Source organism: Stegodyphus dumicola, chromosome 5 (genome assembly GCF_044657685.1).
Source record: "Stegodyphus dumicola isolate Sdum_Otavi_A_Nest chromosome 5, ASM4465768v1".
NCBI lineage: Eukaryota > Metazoa > Arthropoda > Arachnida > Araneae > Eresidae > Stegodyphus > Stegodyphus dumicola.
The window spans coordinates 208,188,553-208,212,245 of NC_140772.1; the positions used below are offsets into that span (position 1 = coordinate 208,188,553).

Sequence of the window (23,693 nt, forward strand, 5' to 3'; positions counted from 1 at the left end):
CAAAGCTTACTTTCTCTAGATTGGCAACAAATCTACTATTCTGCTGTTTCAAATGTAAACAAGCAATGGTCGCCATGGAAAAAATTATTAGGCTTAGCGCCACTTAAACAACTTTTAAATTGTTGATAATTCTAAAAATATTGCATACAGATTTATTAAAGGCATAAAAACCTTAACTGGAAGATAAGAACAACATAATTCAATCATTTTTAAAGCAAAAAATGCACAATTCACAAACATATAAGAATAAAGAAACTGAGATCGCTTAGCCACGTAACAGAGTGGATATATATATATATATATGTATATATTTTGTTGTTGTTTACTTTTTTACGTATTTGTTAAGAATTTAAATTTGTTTAAATTTATATATATATACATATATTTATATACTTTTGGTGCGGCCGATTGCAACCAAAATATGAGATGCACATCTACATGTTATAGCAGTCCTATATACTATTCTGAGGCTACTCGTTTTTGAGTTATGCGAGATACACGCGTACGTACTTACGTACAGATGCCATGAAAAATTCTCTTTAGAATTCCTTTTAAATTAGTTTTACAATTTTTTGGGGGGAAAAGAGTCCTTTATCCTGTCCTTACGTACAGATGTCATGCAAAAACATTGTTAAATTGCATTTGATAGCGGTGAATATGATGCCTGAAACTTTTCGCGATTACAATACTTCCTTTTTACTTCGCACAAGGAAGTAAAAAGTGGTGCATCAGCTGGAAGGAATATTTTTAAGAAAGTAATGTTTCACAATAAATAGTGAGCTTTAGAGTGCTCAAGGATACTTGCACCAGTCTTTTGTTAAATCTATTTCTAATCTGTCAACTCCCTGCATGCGTATTTATTTCAAGAAAAACATGTCTTGTGTGCCATAACCAAACTCTGATGTACATTAGTTTTTCCTCTTCCTGCAAATTATGGTCTCATCGGATTTCATTCTTAAAGCTATTATCTATAACTTCATGAAATGAAAATTTTTGCATTCCTGATTGTTAGGCAAAATGACACATTTCTGAAGAAATGCAACACTTTCTTTTTCATCAGCTGGCAAATTCCACAATCTCCTTACGATTCCTTATGGAGGGGAATGCATTCAATGCAACAAAAACAAATACTAATAACAGTTAAATCTGAAGGTGGAAATCGGGGGTCATCTGCTGCCCACAGAAACATACCTGATTTGCCTCAGAAATACATTTTATTAATGTAAAAGGTTGCCTATTTTGGTGACATAACACATTACCTCATGTATACTTTTCAAGGGGTGTTGATAATCAGAAAGTACGATATTAAATCCTAAACCTTATGTTAAGAGCTTTTTTTAAAAGTCATCACATGGTATTAGAATCTTTTAGATCAGGTGAGGTGAAAGAAGAAAAAGATAAGTGGAGAACAGGCTTCAAGATAGTAGTTAAATTTACTCATTATTCTATACAATTGCTCTAATATTTTGCAATTTAAATTTTTTTAAAGACTGCTTCTTCACGAACAGTTACTTGCCTTCTCTCTCTTTTTTAAAAAATAAAACATTTAATTAGAATTTAATATTTCATTTTTATAAGTGATAGTCCTTTGTTAAAATTTTCATAGCTAATCACAGTTAACTGCCCCCCCCCCCCAAAAATTATATACCTTCAGTTATTTTCATTATAGTTTTCATTTTATCAAAAAATGCTTAGTAGTGCATGATAAGTTTTTGTTATTGCAAAAAGGAAAATATTATTGCAAAAAGATCTTACTTTTAAGATGAATATGTTTCACCATTATACCTCTCAGAAATTAAACAAAGAAATAACATATCTTTCCCAAACTTCTGGGTCCTATTGCATATGCCAGCAGCATACCAGTATAATAAATTTATCATGACATGTATACTAATACATTTTATAGAAATGATACAATAATCTAGATATAAATACAAAAATTCTTACAATTGTAATCCTTTCATTGTGATTCCTTGCAAATGGATAGAAAGCCCCAAGAGCCTGCCATCTGGCACAGAGTTCAACAGTAACATTCCCATTGAATCCACATATATCTGAACCAACCACAGGAATTCCATACAAATTAAAATTCAGTAATGCTAAATAATTGCGAAAAAAAAATCAGCATGAGGTATGCAACTACTGTAAGCATCATAATGTCAACAAAACATTATATGATAATTCATTAAATATATAAATTTAAGTGTGCAGGGCATGCCTAAAGAATAAAATTAATACATATATATGTCACCTTTTCCCTTTTCACATGCATTAGATTTATTCTTAAGTAATGTTTAACAGTTCTTATATCTTATTACATATCACAGAGTGGTAGAGAAAATTAGAATAGCATTCAAGGAAAGATTTTTATATGTTTCAGAATAATGTTCACTAATTTTCAAGTTTTCTATGTTCATCACTTTCACTAAAATGCATTGTTTCAGTTTTCATATACAGCCCAGTATTAAGCAATATTCTTGGTTTAATTGTTATAAATTTAAGTATAATAGAATTTTTATTATGAGCACTGAGCAACCAAAGTTACACATTGTCTGATATAATATAAATGTAAAAAACATTATTTTTCTTAAAAAAGCTTCATAAAAATTCATAACAGAACTTTAATACAGATAATCTAAAGTACTAAGATAACTTTTTGCAAAATGAACAGCCACAAAATATTATACCTGCCAGAATATGTTACAGTGACTACAAAATAATGCGGCAAATAAATATAAAACAGCAATGAAAAAGTACGCTAAAGAACACTTTAAATAAAAATCAAAATGACCTTTTTTTTAACCTCTGGTAATTTTATTTTTAATTTCAAGGTGGATAAATTATTCACACTGAAATGCATTCTCATTTTCAATGCATTTTCATTTAATTAAATTGCATTTTCATTTTCAATGCTTTTTCTATATATTAGCTATGTAGAAACTGTATTGCGCCAGATGGCGCTATGTGCGCTTAAATTCTTCGGACTAGTTCAATACCTTGATGATTGCGAAAGATGTAACATCATCGCGAAACATTAACCAAAGTTTGTATGTGCTTCTCTTTGTTGTAAATGTATTTAATTGTGTCGTCAATAAAATATAGAGAAAATGATAAAAGTGGTGAATGCGTCTGACAGATAAGTGAGATTTCTTTATATACTGCAGTGCTCCGCAATCTTTTCTCACCTGCGACGCACAAATAATCTTTGGAATTTCGTGGCACACCAAAGAGTTCCGAGTTATCAAGGAAGTGCCTAAAAAATTCAAATGCTGACACACTTACAATCACACACACAACCACACAACAGTGAAATATATAAAAACATTTAAAATAGACATTATTAAGGAAAAAAAAATTGTCATTGTGTATTAAATACATGATAAAAAATTGCAAAATGTCAAATACATGTATTTGATTGCGGCACACCTATATACTACTCATGGCACACCAGTGTGCCGCGGCACACCGGTTGCGGAGCACTGATATATTGAATTGAATTGAGTTTTAGCGACAAAGAATGTATATGCGTACTTACAAATTTTTTTGGTGTCGATAATCCAGAAGAGACCTTTAGATAAAGTAAATTGCGAAGTGAATACTGAAAAACGTATTTAGCGAATTGAATAATTTAAATTGTTATGATGGATATTGAAGCTTTAAAAAAAGATTAGAGCACCTGTCAGACGCGCGGCAACTGACACTATGAAACTGTTAGAAACTGAAATAAGCAAACAGGAAAGATCAGTTGATTTAATTGATGAACTTTTAGATAAAGAAGCTAATTTAAAGAATCTTAACAAAAAAATTCTAAAACTGTGCAAAACGGAAGAAATAGAAAAGGAAATTGAAAAACAGCAAGAATATAAAGATAATATTATTACTTGGAAAATTTGCACGAATAGAATCCTGAAAATGAAAGAAAGCGAAGTTCGTGAAACTGAAAGAACGAATGTTGTAGAAACCAGAAGTGAGCAGCAGAATACAGTAAAACTTCCTCGCTTGCAGATACCTCAATACGATGGCAATATATTAAGGTTTAACGAATTTTATTATCAGTTTGAAGTAGCTATCCATAAAAATGGTAATGTAGAGTAAGTTTAGTTATTTAAAATCGTACTTAACAGACAAAGCTGAGGTAGCTCTACGTGGTTTAGCATTAAGCTCTGAAAACTATGAAATTGCCTTGAACATATTAAAAGAACGCTTTGGTCGAAAACATATTATTATCGATGCGCATATGGCAAGACTTTTAAACTTAAGTCCAGTACGAAAATCATATGACATTGTAGCATTACGTAGACTTTACTCAGAATGCGAAACACATATTCGAGGATTAGAAAATAACGGAATTAATCCTAATAGTTACAGTTGTCTATTGTATCCAGTGTTGTTAAAATCGATACCCAAAGATTTGTCCTTAGAATTTTCTCGTAAAACACATTCGGAAGATGAAAACAAAATATCTGATTTATTGGAATTTTTAAAGATTGAAATTCAGTGTCGTGAACGGAATGAGTACTTAAGTAGAGACTTTAATTTAAACACTTTAGATTCGCGATTGGAAACTAAATTTAATCCTTTACAAAAACCTAATGAAAAGTATGGGAGATTTAATAAAACCAAAATTGAATATAAGGGGAAAAATAAATTAAATTCGAACATTCCTACTACTTCTGCATTTATTGTTGATGTGAAAAAATGTATATTTTGTACAAAACCGAAAATAGAGCACGATTCTACCTCTTGTCCCTTATCGGTAGAACAGAGAAAATTAATTCTTAGAAAATATGGTATATGTTATACCTGCCTTTCGAAGGGGCACGTCCAAAAGCAGTGTCAAAAGAAATATATTTGTGGAATTTGTAAACGTTTTATGCATCACGAATTGATTTGCGATCAACCCAATGTTTATTCTTCTTCCCCCGCTCTGGAGTCCGTCGACGCGAATAAATTAAATGTTGTTTTTTCCGTAGCATGTGTGAATGAATCCGATGATTGCGACATACTACTTGAAACTTGCTCGGCAGTATTAATAGGCAGTAATAAAAGCAAGAAGATTAATATTTTGTTAGATAATGCATCACAGAGATGTTTTTTGAGAAAAGAAGTAGCCGTAGAAATGAAACTACCCATAATTAGACAAGAAAGTCTAGCTGTTTACACTTTCGGTTCTAGAGTGCCAATACAAAAAACGTATGACGTAGTTCGGTTTTCAATTTGTAATTTATGTGATTCAGACAGGAAAATAACGATTGAAGCACTTTTGACTGACTGTATTTCTGGATCGCAGTTTAAAGTATCACATAACAAAGTAATGCAAATACTTTCGAAGAAGAACATTCAGTTGTCAAACTTAAGTAAATCGTCAGGAAATGAATTGTCTCTGCTTATTGGAGCACAGTGTTTTTAGAATATTCATACGGGAGAAAAACAGCGATTAAATAAATCTTTGTATTTGATTGATACTCTGTTTGGAAGGGTTGCTCAAGGTCGAATCCTTCCATCAGATTTAAATGCGAATCGGGATATTTCTATTATGAAAATTGAATGTTGTGCCGCATTAAATGAAAAGCTAACACAGTTTTGGCAGTTAGATTCAATGGGGATAAATGATACTCACAGTGAAGATTTTAAATTTAAAGAGGAATTTATTTCTCAATTCGAAAGTAATTTAAAATATGAACATGGAATGTATACAACTAAATTATTCTGGGACGGTGAACCAGAAAACTTGTCTAACAATTTCGCGGTAGCAAAACGAAGATTTCATAACTTAAGTGTAAAATTGAAAGAAAATGATTGGGTTTATAATGAATATAAGAATATAGTTACGGAGCAATTAAAACTGAATATCGTTGAAGAATGTCCTTTCGGCTTAGAAGAGAATTCTTATTATATGCCTCATTCAGCTGTAGTAAGATCAGATAGGGACACTACGAAAGTCAGATTGGTTTTTGATGCATCGTCAAAAGGTAATAGGTGCAAATCTCTTAATGAATGCTTGAATCCGGGGCCACCGTTGAATCCCAGAATTTTGGATGTAATCTTGAGATTCCGCGAATATGAATATGCATTCAGCTGTGATATTCAGGGAGCATTTTTGACCATAGGAATAGCGGAAAAGGATAGAGACTATTTACGTTTTTTCTGGTTTTCAGATGAAAGTGATTCAAAAGCTTACAAAATTTTACAAATGACTTTCGTTCCCTTTGGAGTGACATCAAGCCCATTTATCCTTGCTGCGACTATTAAATACCACATTAGAAAATATAAACTTGAACAAAGCGAAACTTGTGAAATGCTTGACTCGGCACTTTATGTAGATGATCTTTTTTACAGAGCAAATACAATAGAGAAAACTTTAGAACTTTAGAACTACAATAGAGAAAACTTAAAACTTTAGAACAGAGCGCTGTAAAAATTCTTAAGGATGCGAACATAAATTTAATACTAATTTGAATGAGTTGAGAAATTTATGGAGTGAACGAGGTTTATCTGATTTGACAGAAACTAAAGAAAGTCCTTTGAAGGTTTTAGGCATAATATGGAACACCGAAGAAGATACTTTTAAGTTAGATGTAAAACCTCTACTGGACATGACCTGTGATAGGAAGAATTCAAAACGTAGTGTACTTCAGACAGCTTCGAAGTTATTTGATCCTATAGGAATTGCATCACCTTTTATTGTTCTCATAAAATTATTAATGCAAGAAATATGGGAACTTGGTTTAAGATGGGATGATGAACTATCAACTGACTTGAAGAAAAAATGGGATAATTGGTGCTCTCAGATTTATCTGTTGAAAGATTTGACAATCGAAAGAAAATATTTCTCCATACCATGGAAGTTGGTGAAAGAATTAGAACTACACATATTTTCTGACGCTTCTCCTAAAGCTTTCGGAGCAGTTGCGTACTTCCGTTACGTGTCAAGTGATGATTGTATTTATACAAGTTTTATCACTGCAAAATCTAGAATCGCACCGCTTAAAAGGTTAACATTATGGAGGTTTGAACTTATGGGAGCTGTTATTTCTTCTAGACATTTCCAATATTTGAAAACAAATTTTAAATTTCCTGTGCCTAGGGTATATATGTGGACAGATTCCTTAATTGCTCTTCATTGGATTAAAGGGAAAGCTTCAAAATGGAAACCTTTTGTATCGAACCGTGTATACGAAATCCAGTCTAGAACTGATCCTGCTGATTGGAATCACTGTAGTGGGCAGGATAATCCTGCAGATTTCATATCTCGAGGAGCTATCATGGAAAAGTTTATGTCCAGTTTGATTTGGATGCAAGGTTCAGAATGGCTTCGGTTGAAGAAAAGGGATTGGCCAAAAGGCTCTAATTATGAAATTTGTCTAGAGATTTCTTCAGAAGTATATTGTGAAAAAAGAAGTAAACTGGAAGAAGTATCGTCTTTTGTGTGCGAAGTGCAATCAAATTTGATACATTTAATGGATTTGAATAGATATAGTAGTTTAAGAAAATTATACCGTGTTACAAGTTGGATACTACGGTTTATATACAACCTTAAATTTAAATCTAAATGATGTGGTGAACTAAGCACTGAAGAACTTAACGAGGATACAAAAACTGTTCAAAGTGAAGCTTTTGCGCATGTTGGTGGAAGACTTCAGAAGTCAAGACTTTCTTACCTTCAAAGACACCCAATTATTATGCCCTCAAAACATCACTTTGTGAATTTATTAGTGTGGAATGCACACAGCAAAGTGTTTCACAGTGGAATTTCTGAAACTTTGATAGAAATATGCGAAAGATACTGGATAATTAAAGGAAGACAAACTTAAAAATATCTTAAGAAAATGTATTCTGTGTAAACTATTTAATTATTCTCCTGGTGTGCAAGTTACTGCTCCTTTACCAGTAAATAGAACAGAAGAATTAGCTCTTTTTTCTGTAGTAGGTATAGATTTCGGTGGACGACTTTATACCAAAGACAGTGATGAGAAAAACTACATCGTGTTGTTTACTTGTGGAGTAATGCGAGCTCTTCATTTAGAGTTTGTTGGTAGCATGACCACAGAAACATTTCTTCTTGCTTTTCGATGATTCACTGCTCATCGAGGTCTATGTTCTCAAGTTTTGACGGACAATGCCAAAACTTTCAAACGATCAGAAGTTGAACTTAAAAATATGTGGACTGTCATTAGTCATCCAACAGTAAAAGACTTTTACGCCTCCCACAAAATCCAATGGTCCTACATCGCTGAAAGCTGCGTGGTAGGGTGGCTTCTATGAAAGACTAATTAAATCTGTAAAACTTGCTTTACGAAAAACTCTAAAAAAAACCACTTTATCTCGAGAAGAGTTAGAAACTCTAATTATTCAAATTGAAGGTGTTCTTAACTCTCGTCCTTTAACTTATATTTATTCTGAATTACAGGAACCTATGCCTCTAACTCCAGCTCATATGCTATTGGGGCACAGGGTGAATAGTTTGCCTTCTGCCAGGCTTCATTTTGATTCTAATTTAGTTAATAGGAAAATTCTATCAAAAGATTTAATTATCAAGAAAGATTGGTAAATATGTTTTGGAATAAATGGGAAAATGAATACTTATTAATGCTGAGATCTGTTCATTGTGTTAAACGTTCAGGTAAAATTACTGAATTTAAAGTTAATGATATTGTATTTTAATTCATGATGCAAAGCTACCTAGACATTTTTGGAAATTAGGAAGAGTTGTAACAGTATTTCCTGGCAGAGATGGAAAAGTAAGGTCTTGTCAAATTAAAACAGGTACATCAGTTATTAAAAGACCTGTGCAGCTTTTATATAATCTTGAAATAAATGAATAAATTTAATTGTTTATTATATGTTTATTAATCTGTATTATTGTTACAGGACTACTCCATATATGTGATGAAAGTTTAATGTATGTACAGGTATTGAGTTGCCAGCTTATTATCTTTATCATACTTTATTGCAGGTAACTTACAAATTGTTTAAAGATGAATGATTTGTTTATATAGTAAATAAGTGTAGTTTCTTTAATATGTGAATTGATTGAACTTTACATTGTAAGAGTTTCTTTTGTTAAATTTGTATTAATGTAAGTGTTCGAATGAACCCCTGGTCATTCGGAGGGCAGTCTGTAGAAACTGTATTGCACCAGATGGCGCTGTGTGCGCTTAAATTCTTCGGACTAGTTCAAAACCTTGATGATTGCAAAAGATGTAACACCATCGCGAAACATTAAGTTTGTATGTGCTTCTCTTTGTTGTAAATGTATTTAATTGTGTCGTCAATAAAATATAGAGAAAATGATAAAAGTGGTGAATGCGTCTGACAGGTAAGTGAGATTTCTTTATATATTGAATTGAAATGAGTTTTAGCAACAAAGAATGTATATGCGTATTTACAAGCTATACAACAGATGACATATTAGAAAAACATATATGAAACATATTTTATCTAGTATTATATTTATCAAACTATGAAAAATGAAACAGCACTACAAAAATTTGCAAGTTTTTTTATATCCATAATGAAATAGCCTCAACTGTATGTTTTACTAATTAGGATTTTAAAACAATAGTTGAGGCACGAAATAAATGGTGACAGAAACATCTTTTATTAATTAACATAAGGGAACATGTTCATAAAAAATATGGTACTTACGTATTTTTGCAACCACGCTAGCAGAAGTCACAAAATTTCTGAATGTGCCAAACTCTGACAACCATGCCAATAACAGTTTTTCAGTCAAGCAGCGTCGCCATCATTTTTGTAATGTTCCAAATCCAAATGGTTTTTATAGGCGCATCATGATATTTTTTTGTCTTAAACTCACTTTTAAAGTCAATGCTTATGGAATTTGCCAGCAATGGAAAAAAACTGAGATAACATTTGTGCAGGAATATAGCATTTTGCTGCAAAATTCCTAAAGGAAATAATGATAAGATGCTCTTGGCAGATAGTTAGCGTGAAATGCAAAATATGTGTACAACTGTCTGACATTTTTTAAGCGAAAACTTATCAATATATACACGAAGAGAAAAACAGCCGGGGTTGGGAAGGTTTTTGTGAAACTGAATGAAACTACAATAAAATAATTGAAGGCTTTTCAAAAAAGATGTAAGTGTTTTGTTTTTTCATGTAAGATATTTTTAATAATTTAAATTATTAAGTATGTTTTCTTTTGATACATTGATAATGTTTCCTATTTATAATAAATAAGAATTCGGCAATCTTAAAAAAAATTGGGCAAAATCGTCAAATTATACCAAGGTAGTTGCAATAAACACCAAAATTATTAATAGTATATATTATAAATCACATCAAGTAAATTTACTACAAGTTGCATCAATTAGGTATGTTATTAAAAAATAAAGTAAATATATAATTTTTTCAAGAAGTACATTTATTGTTTTTCAAATGTTGCATGTAGGCAATTACAAGTATAATTTGAAAGATTTTATTATTTTATAAATATTTTATTTATTTATATTCAGTTTAAATTTATATTATTTTATACTCAATGACAACACTCTAAGAATCATCAGTGTCATCATACCAAACGGAAGTTAAAGATTTAACCCACCCATCTTTTAAGTATTTTTTAATATCCATTACACAGATATTAAAAACTTACTGTTTTAAAAATGAAGACAGAAACAGATGTACATATAAGAATAACAGTAAGTAAGATAGCCATCTAATAGATTAATAAACATAAATTAAATGCATAATTTACTACCATAATTATACCTGTAGCAGGAAGAAAAAGAAGATAACATTAACATGTTTCCATAGATTTCGAATAAATTCAGTGAACTCAAAAATAAGAGAAGGAAAGAAGATGTGGAATTTTCACACTGAAAAATACTAATGTTATAATTTTAGCTCTAAATAAGTTATTGATGATACTAAAATTTTATGCACTTAGCAATTTTAATCTTATTCTTCCATATTCTTATTTTCATGAATGTAGCATTCTTTACATTACCTAATGCTGGAATACCAAATTTAATAATGTAGCATTCTTTACATTACCTAATGCTGGAATACCAAATTTAATAAAGTGCTATGAATAATAGAGATGAAATGTAGATAAAATTATTTCTACTTTAAAAATGAAATAAAAAGTATTTTTTTACATGGAATAGTGTAGCGCATATCTTCCCAGGTAGAGGAAATATCTCCGCTCCAGTGTCCACTGTGAACACCTTGACCAGCAAATGTTGCTCGTGATATGATGAATGGTCTTTTACCTCTCACTTGCTTAAGAGCCCTACAACAAATACATAAAAAATTTACAAAAGAAATTGACAAGAATTAAACTAAGCAGAGTTGCCCTTAAACTGAAATATATATATATATATATTAATTCATACTGAATCTAAAACAGATTTTAGAACTTATTATCATGAAGTTTTTGAATTTTAACCAGAAAATAAAAATATTTAAATGAATGGTATGCTTTAAACAACTGCAAATTATATGATAATTTTCAAATTACCCTAGCATATTCAAAATTTATGCATTATATTTCTATTACTTAAAATATACATATATATATATACATAAGATAACACTTTAACTAAATACATAGAATAAAATTTTAATTTGTAATAGGCCATAACTTCTTCCTGTTACTATGGTTACTTCCCTTTCCTGTCCCATAAATAAGCCACCCATTTAATAATTAATCTTTCTGAATTGCCTCATTCCTAAATTGGTGGTTGTCGTATGTTTCTTATATAAGGCTGCTGATACGCAAAATTACATACCAGTGGAAAGTGAATGTGAAGTCTTAGCTCCAATAATATTTAAACTAAAACTTTCAACAGTGCCAGTAATAGTAAAGTGATACTATGATCATGTGTGAAGAATGTATGTAATATGTGAAAATCAGAGAACTCCTCCTCTCTGCTTTTTCATATTACATATCTTATTCCTGCTGTTTCAACCTGCTCTGATTTTATTAAATGTGATCAATACCTGAAAATATATTAAAAACAAAAATATGTTTTAAGGGAAAATCTGTCTCTACTAGTAACTACATCACAGCATTTAATATTTAACAAGGGTAAAAGAAACTGTGCTCCTTAATAGATTTTAAAAAGTTGTTTGTTGTTGCCTTATCATCTTGTTTAGTTATTAGAGAAAACAAAGAAAAAATTAAGTAAAAAAAATTAGTAAAAAAGTCTTCGTTTTCCTGAACTTATGACATGCTAAATGTGAACCTTTTTTTATACCAAACTTGTTTGTAATCAGTTCAAGAAGTTAAGTGCAAGTTACCTTCTGCACCTGTGTCCTTCACTTCATAAAAGAAGTTCTAGATGTGCTTTTAAATTTACCATAAAATGCTCCACAAAATGTTAAAGATGCATTAAAAATGTGTACATTTTTAAATGATTCAGTGTCTTAAAATTGGTTCTTAAAATTGGTTTTACAAGAACAGTGTAGTACTGCTTTGTGATTTCTAGTCATATGTATGTTTATCTAAAAAATACTGAAAATCAAATATTTCCAATATCCAAAATTTTTCCTTATTTTTTATTAAATTATGTCACAGTTTATGGGTTTTGCCTAAACGTTTGGGATTTAAGAGCTTATTTAGTACACATCTTCGTACTGTTTCTAAGCAAAACAAACTTGTACCATTCAGCAGAATCTTATCCATAAGTGACTAACAGAAATAACATGAAATCCCATATTTTCTTTATTCACTTATGCTAGATTAACTGCAGGTTTTGGTGCAACCGGAGTATAATTTACTACTTTTGATTAATTTCTGAACCTTTTTATGCTTTAAATGCATAACTATGAGTGTGTTAGATAATAAAATATACATCTACTTAAATACTAATCCTGAAACCTAGTAAGAAAAACAGTATAAAATTCAAAAAAATAAGGGGAAAATTGTGAGTGGAAAAGGTTTAATTAAAACATAATATATAAAATAATAATATATTATATTTGTATCAAATTTTTATATAAAAATAATTATTATAATGTATTTAATAGTATATTATATTTGCATATTTGTAAATAATTATTTAAAATAATTATACACAAATATACATCTTATAAAAAGACTAAAGAAGATACACTGAAGTTAATTAAAAAAGAACTTAAAATAGCAATTAGAATAAGTATGATGTACTTAAAATTGCAAAATCTATTTCACACATATTATAGCTCTCTCTCCAGTAGTTGGTAAGAAAATGAGATTCAGAATCATATGACAAAGTCTACACACATGGCAGAACATTAACAAAGGAATCTTCATTACAATACTTCCTTGAATTTTTATCTTTTGTTGCCTTAATTAATTAATTTTAATTACTTTGTCTCATTTCCCACTTAGTAGACAAAAAAAAAAAAAAAAAAAAAAAAAATGTAATTCCCGATTTTCAGAACACATGCTATGACATTTATGCTCATTACATCAACTCTCACATTGCTTATTTCCTTCTTTTTATCAAGTAAATAATGCCATATTTGTTCTAAGTTGCAGATAAAATATTTTTCGCATTAGTTTTTGAAACACTGGACAATAATATCGAACAAGAAATTTCTTGATTCATATTTATTCAACTTTTTCTTAAATTTATCTTAAATGTAATAATTTTGTTCATTCTTTTAAGCTTTAACATTTTTGTTTTTAATACTTTCGTCTCATTATACCCTATTTTATACTGCAAGGGCCCACGAGCGGTTGAGCGGTAAAGTCGCTGAACACTGGTAGTTCGGTCTGAGGTTCGAATCCCGTGAATGGGCTGGCTGCATGGGCATTTTCGTGGTTTTCTCCATGTGTAACATGTTTACGAGCCAGTTTCCCTTAGAAAGTCCTCCACGAAGGCATCCCTCCCCTTAGGCAGATAGCCCTGGAGGCTTTGTCATAATTACACAAACCAAACTAAACCATTTTATACTGAACTCAAATTACATACTTTATTATACAATTTCTTTGAAAACAGCTAAACATTAAATTTGATTCTTAAATTAGATAAACACATCTTACAAATTTATTAAAATTATATTTGTAATAAAAAACAAAAATAATTATAATGAAACAAAGAAACTTAAATTTAAAAATAATTAAAAAAGTTTGGCATTTATTTAGCTTATCCATTAAATCAGAAGAAATTAAATAAAATTTATTGATAACAAAAGATGCAGATGACATATACTAGCTTTTCTTAACTATAACATTTAAGCTTATAGATCCAATAAACAAAGAATTTAAAGGAAATATAGTAGTTACAGTTGTTAGCTACTACCTTGATTTTCTTTGGAATACTTGTATCATGTTTTGCATAAAAATTAATAAATATATTAAATATTTTTAAAAGTTTCATTCATTAGTACAGTGAGTTCAAATGAAATAGATAATTAGTTTGAAACTATTTACAGATGATCTATTTTTAATAGTTTTCCTTCAATATATATTGCTTAAATTTAATTTATATTTCTTTTCTTTATTATATTAACTTTGTAACTTCAAAAACCATACATATTGTTTAAATGTGAAGCCAAAGAACCAAATTGAATCATTTACATAACACAAAATACTCTGACCTTCAACAATTTAAACACAGCAAAACAAAGCAGATTACATACTGATTTGTAGCAACAGCCTCTCTGTAGCCTAATATGTTATGCTCATTATAATGCACAGTATAATAATGCTTTGCAGTCATACAGAGAGTCTTCACACGTAAAGGAAAATCACCAGTAGGAACATAAGGTGGATTCTCCAAAGATGACTCTGGACAACCATTAACTGATCCATTCAAAAAATTTGAAGGTTCATTCATATCCTATCCAAATAAGAAAAAAATAAGTAATAATTTTTTGTAGTTACTGCAATGCAGAAAATCACATTTGACATTATCCGTGCACGAGAGAAAATAAACCTCAAACTTAAACAAAAATCCTTTAATGAAGTATTTCATTTTAAACATGTATTAATCCAGAATTCTTAATGCACTGATTGTTAATCAAAATACACAATTTAAGCATAGGATTTTGTTTACAGTGAATATACATGTACTTTGTTTTTTCATAACATTTTATTTCATCAAGTAATTTTTGTATTACATACCGATAACTTTAACTTAAGCTGATGATTTTACATTACAGTGTATACAACTGTTTTAAAATAATTCTGTATTACTTTTTTGAAAAATGTCCTTATTTTCAATTGATAGATTGCAAAAGAATTTTGATTTAAAATCATATTTTAACAACACTATACAATATAAAAGTTTGGCATAAAATATAGATAAAACATTTGAATAGCTAGATTTTAAAGCACTTTTCATTTAAAATTTTTGGAGCTTGGGCTTTAAAATAACAAAATGCTAAAGCCATAGCTCTCTTTCACTCAAATGTAAAACATGAAATTATCTGATTTTTAAACTTTAGATTTAAAGAAAGCACAACCACTGCAATTAAACATAGTTTCATTCTCTAAAACTTAACAGAATCTTGAAGCAGCATAATATAATGCAAGAAACCAATATTTGCAGAGCTGGCCATCTCATAGACTACTCTTTCCTTAGACAGTCAGAACTGCTAGTTGGCCCTCTGGAATAGATACCACTCGACCACTCAGGACTGGTGCTCTGGTTTCTAGAGACAATATTCAGCTTCTCTATCATTGCTCATGGATTACTTGCTTACCATCTATTCCTGTTCTGTGGAAAGCAGCTGGAAATACAAGCTTTTATACCAGCTGCACTTTAACTAAAGAAAACTCGGAATATGCAGATCTTTTGCCAATCTTTCACAAAATCACATTTCAATAAGGTTTCATAATATAAAAGTATAAACATTTAATAAATAGCTTTAATTTCTATACAAGTTCTAATCTTCTAAAAATTATGATGACGAATTACGGAAAATGTATCTGATATTTTATTCTATCAGAATTTTTTAAACAAAATTTCTGAATGATATAGTTACTTTAATAATGTTCTTAGAGAGTGTAATGGGAATATCTATATATATATATATACTAACAATCCAAACTCCATCAAATGCAACTTCTTTATAGAAATTTTTGAATTGATTTGTCCAATAAGAAGATGCAGAAGGGTGACTAAAATCTGGAAATACTGTATATCCATCAGTCCAAACCTAAAGCATAAGTAACAAAAAGAAAAAATTAAAAATTCAATACATTTACATAAAATGCTACAATAAAAATTATTCAAACTTCTAATTGTGAGCTCTATTTTTTTAGTGTAAATACACATATAGCGTGATCATAAAAAATGCTAAACACATATAGCAAAAAAACGCTATACACATATTTTTTATAATCATGCTATACACATATAGCGTGATCATAAAAAAACTTCCCCATTATATTGTCAGGACTGCTGTTACCCCTAATTGCCTTTGGAAACATAATTGGAGTCCTGAGTAGGAACAGGGAGATTACTCAAAACTATGTTCGTGTGTGTGTGTAGAAGATACAACAAAGATAAGAAGAGTTAAATTTACCCTTTATTTCTCACAATGAACAGCCATTCCCATACTTCGAGATACAGAGACCAGCACTTATGGTCTAAAACGTAGAAAATAAGAAATAAACTAACTTAATAAGAACTAAACTTAGATGCTTCACAGAGAGTAGTATCGTGAAGATTGGCCTGTTGACATTACGTATGCAGTGAGCAAAATGCAAAAGACTACAATACGTCTTCAAATACTAGCGAGAACTACTTTCTGGCCCTAAAGACAGACATGAACTGACTGAAAAGCACACGCATGGCTAGGCAGCAAGAAGTCTCTCTCTCTTTTGGCTAAAAGCCACATCTTAAATACCTATACAGTTTGCAACCTCATTAGCATAAACAAATCTGTTTGCACTTATTCTGGCTAGAAATGGAAAATAAAAGATGACTGAAAAGTTTTAAAATAAAATGAACATTATTAAAAATTAAAAAATCCTTACAATATAAAGTCCTAGCGACTTATCTGCTCAACCAATCAAAATGAAATTTCAGACATTGTTATTTGAAGTCATGCGCTTGAGACTGTAATGATTAGCAAAGAGCTCTCTCAGTTATGGTTACAGTGAAAACGTTTCAAAATTTATGATGAAAATTGTCAATATGAAACATCTGCAAAGAAAAAGCATTGTAAAGAACCAATGACAACACAAAAGGGAAGAGGGGGAACTTTTTCAATGTGCCTACCTTCACAGACAATAAGACACTGCATACAAGAGATTATAGACAATAATGATGAACATTACATTGTATGAGGAATCTTGATAACTTCACATTTTATGGAATTTTTAAATTCTAACAAATCTTGTGGATGTGTACACCTTAGATCTTAGGATTACCTCAGAACCAGATATCCACTGGAGTGAGATCAGGAGATTGCGGTGGCCATGAAATTGCAAAGTTATGCATGATGTCTCATCTCCAAACTGCTATTGCAGCACTTATTAAATACATGTGGCAATGTGTGGAGGAGCATCATCTTACACCCATATAGTGTCATTAAGCACATTTCACTGCTGAAATTCTAGAATTATGTTAATTCTGCAACATTGTTGTATTGAGCAATTGCGACAGAGCACATTTTCATATGTGGGAAAGTGACCTCTTTGACGAAGCATGGACAGAGAATGAATGTGCTTGTGATGTCACACCACACAGTCCTTTTAGCTTCTTGAAAAGGTGCTGATGCTGAGTCATAAGGATTTTCATTAGCCCGGTGAATATAGATCCTACAGTTTATGTTCCCAGTTAAGAAAAAACACACCTCATCCATCCATAATATCTCCAATGGCTACCTGCTATCTTCATCATGTCTGGTGAGAAAGAATTTGCAAAGTGAACATGCTTTTGCTTGCCTCCAGTTGCAACATCTGGACACACTGGAATTGATAAAGAAACACCTGCAGAACAGAGCACAGGTTTCAGCACATCCAAACTGCTGCAACACTTCTTGCAGAATGCAATGGACCTGCAGTAATTGTATTATGCACTTCTGCAACAACTTCAACAGAAACACATGCCATTATACAAAATGCATCTTTGCACCTCCCCTCTGCATTGGCCGTTGGCCTTTAACAGTGCTCTTCTTTGCAAATGTTTTACACTGGCAATTTTCATCTTATATGTAACATTCCTTTGCATTAATGTTTTTTCAATATGCTGATCAATTTACACATGAAAAAAAAAAAAAAAAAAAAAAAAAAAAAGTGTTGCCATTTGAAAAATTCAAAATTTTTTCACCTTTTCAGACAGTTTTTCATGACTACCTTGAATACATAAAGTGGCAACATCGCACCCTCTTTTTGGCACTTTATCTAAACCTCCACACAGTGGAGGCAGGCAGCGGGTGAACTTCATGTGAGGAAGATGTTTCCTTTAAGTCAAGTTACAGACATGAAATGATTAAGCATGACAGAATATGGGCTTAATAAGAAGTTATTGAAAGTAAATGTGAACTGAGTTTCAACTGCTTTAATAACTGAAAGTGACCATTTATTTTAAACTGTGTATATGTATTTGCCATCGTCTCATCCACCAAATTCACTAGATAAAAAAGTGTTATCAGTCAAAGAAGTAAATCACGAACCTATATAAATATGACTAATTGTTTATAAAATATAATGAAAAGTGACATATTTTTAATTACAATCAAAGAATTTATTTTGTAATTTTAAAAACGAACAATTTTCTTCCTCTTGCAGCAATAACACAAAATTCTAGCTTTTATTTTTGGCCAAAAAAATCTGTTCCTCCTTAAATTTTCACAACCCTTACAATACAACAGAGAAAGTAAATATTATGGTATGCAAGTCCATAACTTTGAAGTTACAATGTCTTAAAAACGTTCTGTTTGCTAAAAAATAAGGACATGCAGTACATTTTTTTACAAAAATTTATTCTGTAAAATTTTATGAAAGTTCAACTTAAATCAAAATTTTTCTGAATATTTACTAAATATTATTTATAATACATGAACAAGCAAACAAGTTCAAAACAACCAGTCGCTGCTTTTATAATATAAAATTCTGTGTCAAAAGTTGATTCATTTTCATTCTCAACAGCACCTTTCCCATTCACAGCTGATTTTTCATGATTTTTCAAGATTTTTCATTTAGATATATATAAATTCAACATTATATAAATTGTGAATCAATTCAAGAGTATGATTAACACATGCAAGTATTCATTGGAATACACTTACACACACATTAACTAAAAATATGAAAGCCATTTAAACACATTTCTCTACTTGGATGCTTTTATTCTTTAAATATCCAAATCTGCTGCTGGGGAAATCTAATTTTTAAATAATTAAATTATAAAGTTGCTATGCTATTTAAAAAAATTGCAGCCTTCAACAAACAGCTAGAAATTATTTTATTTTAATGCCATCTAAATTTAATTTGTAAACTACACAGTAAATTTTATAACCTACTCAAGAAAAGTTTTAGCTCAATAAATAAATAACAGTTGCATATAATAATTTAAAATTAGCAATCAGCGAAAAGCTTAAAATTTAATTAATTTTTAATGTTACTTGAATTTAGTTTACAAAACATTAAGTTAAAATGATATATTTAAGCAAATTTTGAGTAAATATACTGCTGTATATATGATTCAGTAACTAAATTTTTCATGAATATCTTAAACTTTTTCCCTATAGAAATAAATAGAAACAGATCAAAATTTTACAGATTGTATTAAACCTGTATGCTTTTATGAATGTTTTATTGTCTTTAACCACAATGGTATTCAATACATGGTCTGCAGATCAGAGATGAACTTTTTGTGCTCTTTGCTGGGATCTGCATCTTTTTGAAAAAATAGGTTCTTAGCACGAAAATTAAATTCAATAACTTACTTTAATACATATTTCTCCTTCTGCTCCTAATCTTTGTAATAAAACCTTCTTGCATTTCAAATCACTTTACAGTGGATTCACTTTGTCCATACAAAGCTGTGCTTGAAGGTGATCAAAATCTGATGCATGATTTATCTAACATTATCATTTTATATTACGTTCTTTAGCTACTGGCACAGACAAATGGCAAATTAATCCCACTGAGTACCGATTCATATAAAAAAATATCAAAGTGGCACATTTTTTATTAAAAATCTGGCATTAAGCACTTGATTTATGTTTTTTTTCATAAGAAAAAAAAAAGGAAACAAAACTTCAATCATTTACCGTTAAATATGTCCCATACTTTAAAAACAAAACACTCAGGAAATATAATTAACAAACAGTGTATGGTTGGCACTATGAAGAAAGTTGCACCTACAGGCAGAGGGTTTAACAATGACTAGATAAAATCCTCTCATATTCTTACAAAAATAACTAACTACCGAGAAACTTCAAAAAGCATCTGTAGGGTGCTAGATAATGAACCTAAATGAATTATTTCCAATGTGATCTACCTAATTATGACATTAAGGGTATTACTAATTTAGTACCAGATGAAGCTATAACCTGTTACTTTAGAATAGGCAACTCAAGGTCCTTTTCTCCTCCCAAACGCATAATCATGGTAACAGTTGCTGCAGAAAAAAAGTCCAATCCCCTAATTTGCTAAAATCTCCTAATTCCCTCTGTGCAGCAATAATGACACATATTGCAATTATAAATGAGGGGAGGGTTGTTATGACCTTGAAGTGCCTATTTTAAAGTGACAGACTACAGTAGATAGCAGTGTCTCATTTCAAACACTGCAAAACAGCTAAGTGGTCCACAAGTATTTTTGGAAACATTAATGTGGCCCTAGGGCCTGTTCAACCTATGTGACTGTACTGGTCAGCAGAATTTAGAAGCCATAAAAATTACACTAGGTGGCAAACAGCCTTGTGCTGGTCCTCTGCGTCTCACACTGTCTGACAGGTTAAAGATACCTAATCTTTGGACTAATCTTTTTTTAATCTAAACATATATAAATTGAATTTCCATTACCCAGATAAAACTATTCCAGTCACATTATCAGAGGGTTTCGTTTTCATGAAATTCCACATCTATAGAATATTAAAGTAGAAAACAGACACAGTTCAAATTTGAAAGTATAATGCTTTTCATTTATTTAATATGAAATGATAAGTAATTTTACGTTGTCAAGAATGATTTTAACTCCTTAAAGCATGAGTTTTTTTTTTGAAAACTGCTAAAAAATTATCAAGTTTTTTTTGGCAGAAAATGAATATATTGGTATAGTGTAAGTTATTTTTTATTTGTACTAGTTATTATTTGATTTGTATTAATTTGATACCAATTACTTGCTACAGCCAAAAACTTGTCATCATTACATTCAGATTCACTTCCATCCTTCAAGAGATCATAACTTTCATCGCTGAAACTTTCTGATAAAGTGGTATATTCAAAATCGTCAAAGTCACGCATTATCAGATAAAGTTTTCTAAATAAGTTACAAAAACACTTAGTAAAATTTAGTTTATGGTTAACTGTTTACTTTTAAGACAACACAATAAAAATGGATATATTACTTTTTCCACACCAAACAACTGCTTTATAACAAAGAATTCCTAATAAACTTATAGCTAGTCATAAAAAAAATGCTGCATTGTGGTAAATAAGTTTAATTATAATATAGCCTATCTATTTTTACTAGAACAGATCTCAGATGGGCATTAGAAATAAAATAACGTGAGATACAAGATTGTCCGTGTGAGACACGGGCATGTGCAAATTTCCCGGTAACTTTTGACTGTGTCAGACACGGGGAAATGCATTAAGGGATTAAATTTAATTACTGGAATAAACAGTTACTTGCACATCCGAAGACACTGCATGAAAGAAAAAATAATTTTCACTGAAAGATATAACTTCATATGATAATTTTGAATATTCTCATATATTAATAAACTTTATAAAGCATATTTAAAAGTGTTTTCAAGCTCAAAAATACTAACTTGAATACTCTTCATTCTTCAGGCTGGACACAAAATTAAATTAAATTTTAAACAACAAGCAAACTAAACAAAAACTCATTCTTACCTTTCCAACAAAAATAGTACCATCAGCATTTTTAATAAAGATATTATTTTTCACTCCTTCATCATATGGTGGATACGTACCCGGTTTCTCAGAATTGCTTATGCCGGGATCCTGGATGGAAAAGTATTTCATGATAATTTTCAGTAGAAATATCGCCCTCCCCCCAAAAATGAGTAAAATGATGCACTATAAGTCATTGAATTTATTTTCAAGTTAATAAAACAAAAATAATTTTTTGTGATATTCATAAAAATCATTAATGAAATTAATGTTAAAAAAAAGAAGCTATTCCTAATGCATAGCTATTGTGATATTCAAAAACATCTGAAAAGATTTATTAGAACATTTCCAAAACTTAAGTAATTCTTTATTTAAGAGAGAAAGAGAGTAAAGTTTATCCTAAGCTCTTAACAGTTATTTTTTAGTTAAAGCTACTTTTACGTCTGTCCTAATTTCAGCTTACAATTTCCTACCAAAATGTGTTTTTAGAATCACGTTTCATGCAAATGAGTAAGAAGAGTATTTAAGTTGAAGTTTCACTGACATCGAGAGAGAAACAGCCTTAGAGACTCTGACTAGCATGCATTTGCCATCTGGCTAAGTCTCTCTAAGCTGTTACTATGCTCAGCCGCATTACAGGCCCTTGATAGCTTATTCGATATTTAGGGGCCAACTATTTAGAATTTTGATTGCTTCAGCTATATCTCTTTAATTAAGCTTAAGTTAGTTAAATCTTATTTCTTATTATTTTGAGTTCAACCCCCAATTGAGGTTTTGCTGTACGTGTTGAGAAAGGAGCCATCTGTTACTCTTATTTTGAGTTCCCTTCTCGAGTTTACATCTCAGTTCCTGAACTAAAGCAATTATTAGCTTAGCTGTTCACTAGGTTCCTCCACACTTAGTTGTGAGATAAAAGGGTGGAACCATAAATTTGGCTGAAGAATTCCTGACGAATGCCTGAAGAATCCGTTAGAAAATGAAACATTTATTTTCACCAGTTTCTCAGCCTCCAGAAAATCCAATGGAGGGAATCAGATTCATCGTGGAAACAATGAGAGCAGCATGAAGCCAGCTGCAACATTCGACAGCAAAGGTTCCGTGATGACTTTCCTGGAGCAGCTGGAATTGCATTTCACGTAATATCCAGTGAACCAGCTGCAAAAAAAATACTATCGCTACAACAAACCTAAAAGGCCAAGCCCTCAGTTGGTTCAAAGGAATTGGCAAATTCCTGTCGGGAGATCCAGGTTCTGAAGTATATACTTGGGAAAACTTTAAAACAGCACTATTGAAAGTATTTCCAGCTGTTAAAGACTGAGCAAAGCTTGAGGCAGAATTGTTTAGCAAGTATCAAACCAATTTTCAAGAGTTAATGGAGTCCATTGTTAGAAAGATCCAGATATTTAATTTACTGTATGGAAAGAGGCCAGATAATGGACTTATTGAAGTGATTCTGCCGTGTCTACTTTCGTCAATTCAGGACTTTCTTGAAGTCAGAAACCCACAAACATTAGACAACTTACTCAAATTAATAGTAAAATTTCAGAGCAGATGAACCGCTCAAAACGTGCGTGTAGGCAAATTTCACCAGTATTCACGGTTTCCTCTGCAGAAGAAACCTCAAGGTTAGCAGAGTTCGTATCGCCAAGCAGAGAAAGCTGAAAAATCAGATAAAAAGACGGGTCATTCTAAGG

General features: G+C 30.8%; 1 protein-coding gene across 2 annotated transcripts in view; it reads right to left on the reverse strand.

The window, feature by feature from the left end:
- LOC118185055 (lysosomal alpha-glucosidase-like) overlaps window positions 1-23,693 on the reverse strand; it is a 72,400-nt gene that overhangs the window by 30,901 nt on the left and 17,806 nt on the right. For both annotated transcript variants that reach the window (XM_035354846.2, XM_035354847.2), the window contains exons 7-11: window positions 22,000-22,110; window positions 16,003-16,119; window positions 14,599-14,798; window positions 11,127-11,260; window positions 1,948-2,099 (exon numbers count right to left, since the gene is read on the reverse strand). In XM_035354846.2, the coding sequence (XP_035210737.1) occupies window positions 1,948-2,099; window positions 11,127-11,260; window positions 14,599-14,798; window positions 16,003-16,119; window positions 22,000-22,110 (714 nt within the window). The remainder of the gene's footprint in view (window positions 1-1,947; window positions 2,100-11,126; window positions 11,261-14,598; window positions 14,799-16,002; window positions 16,120-21,999; window positions 22,111-23,693) is intronic.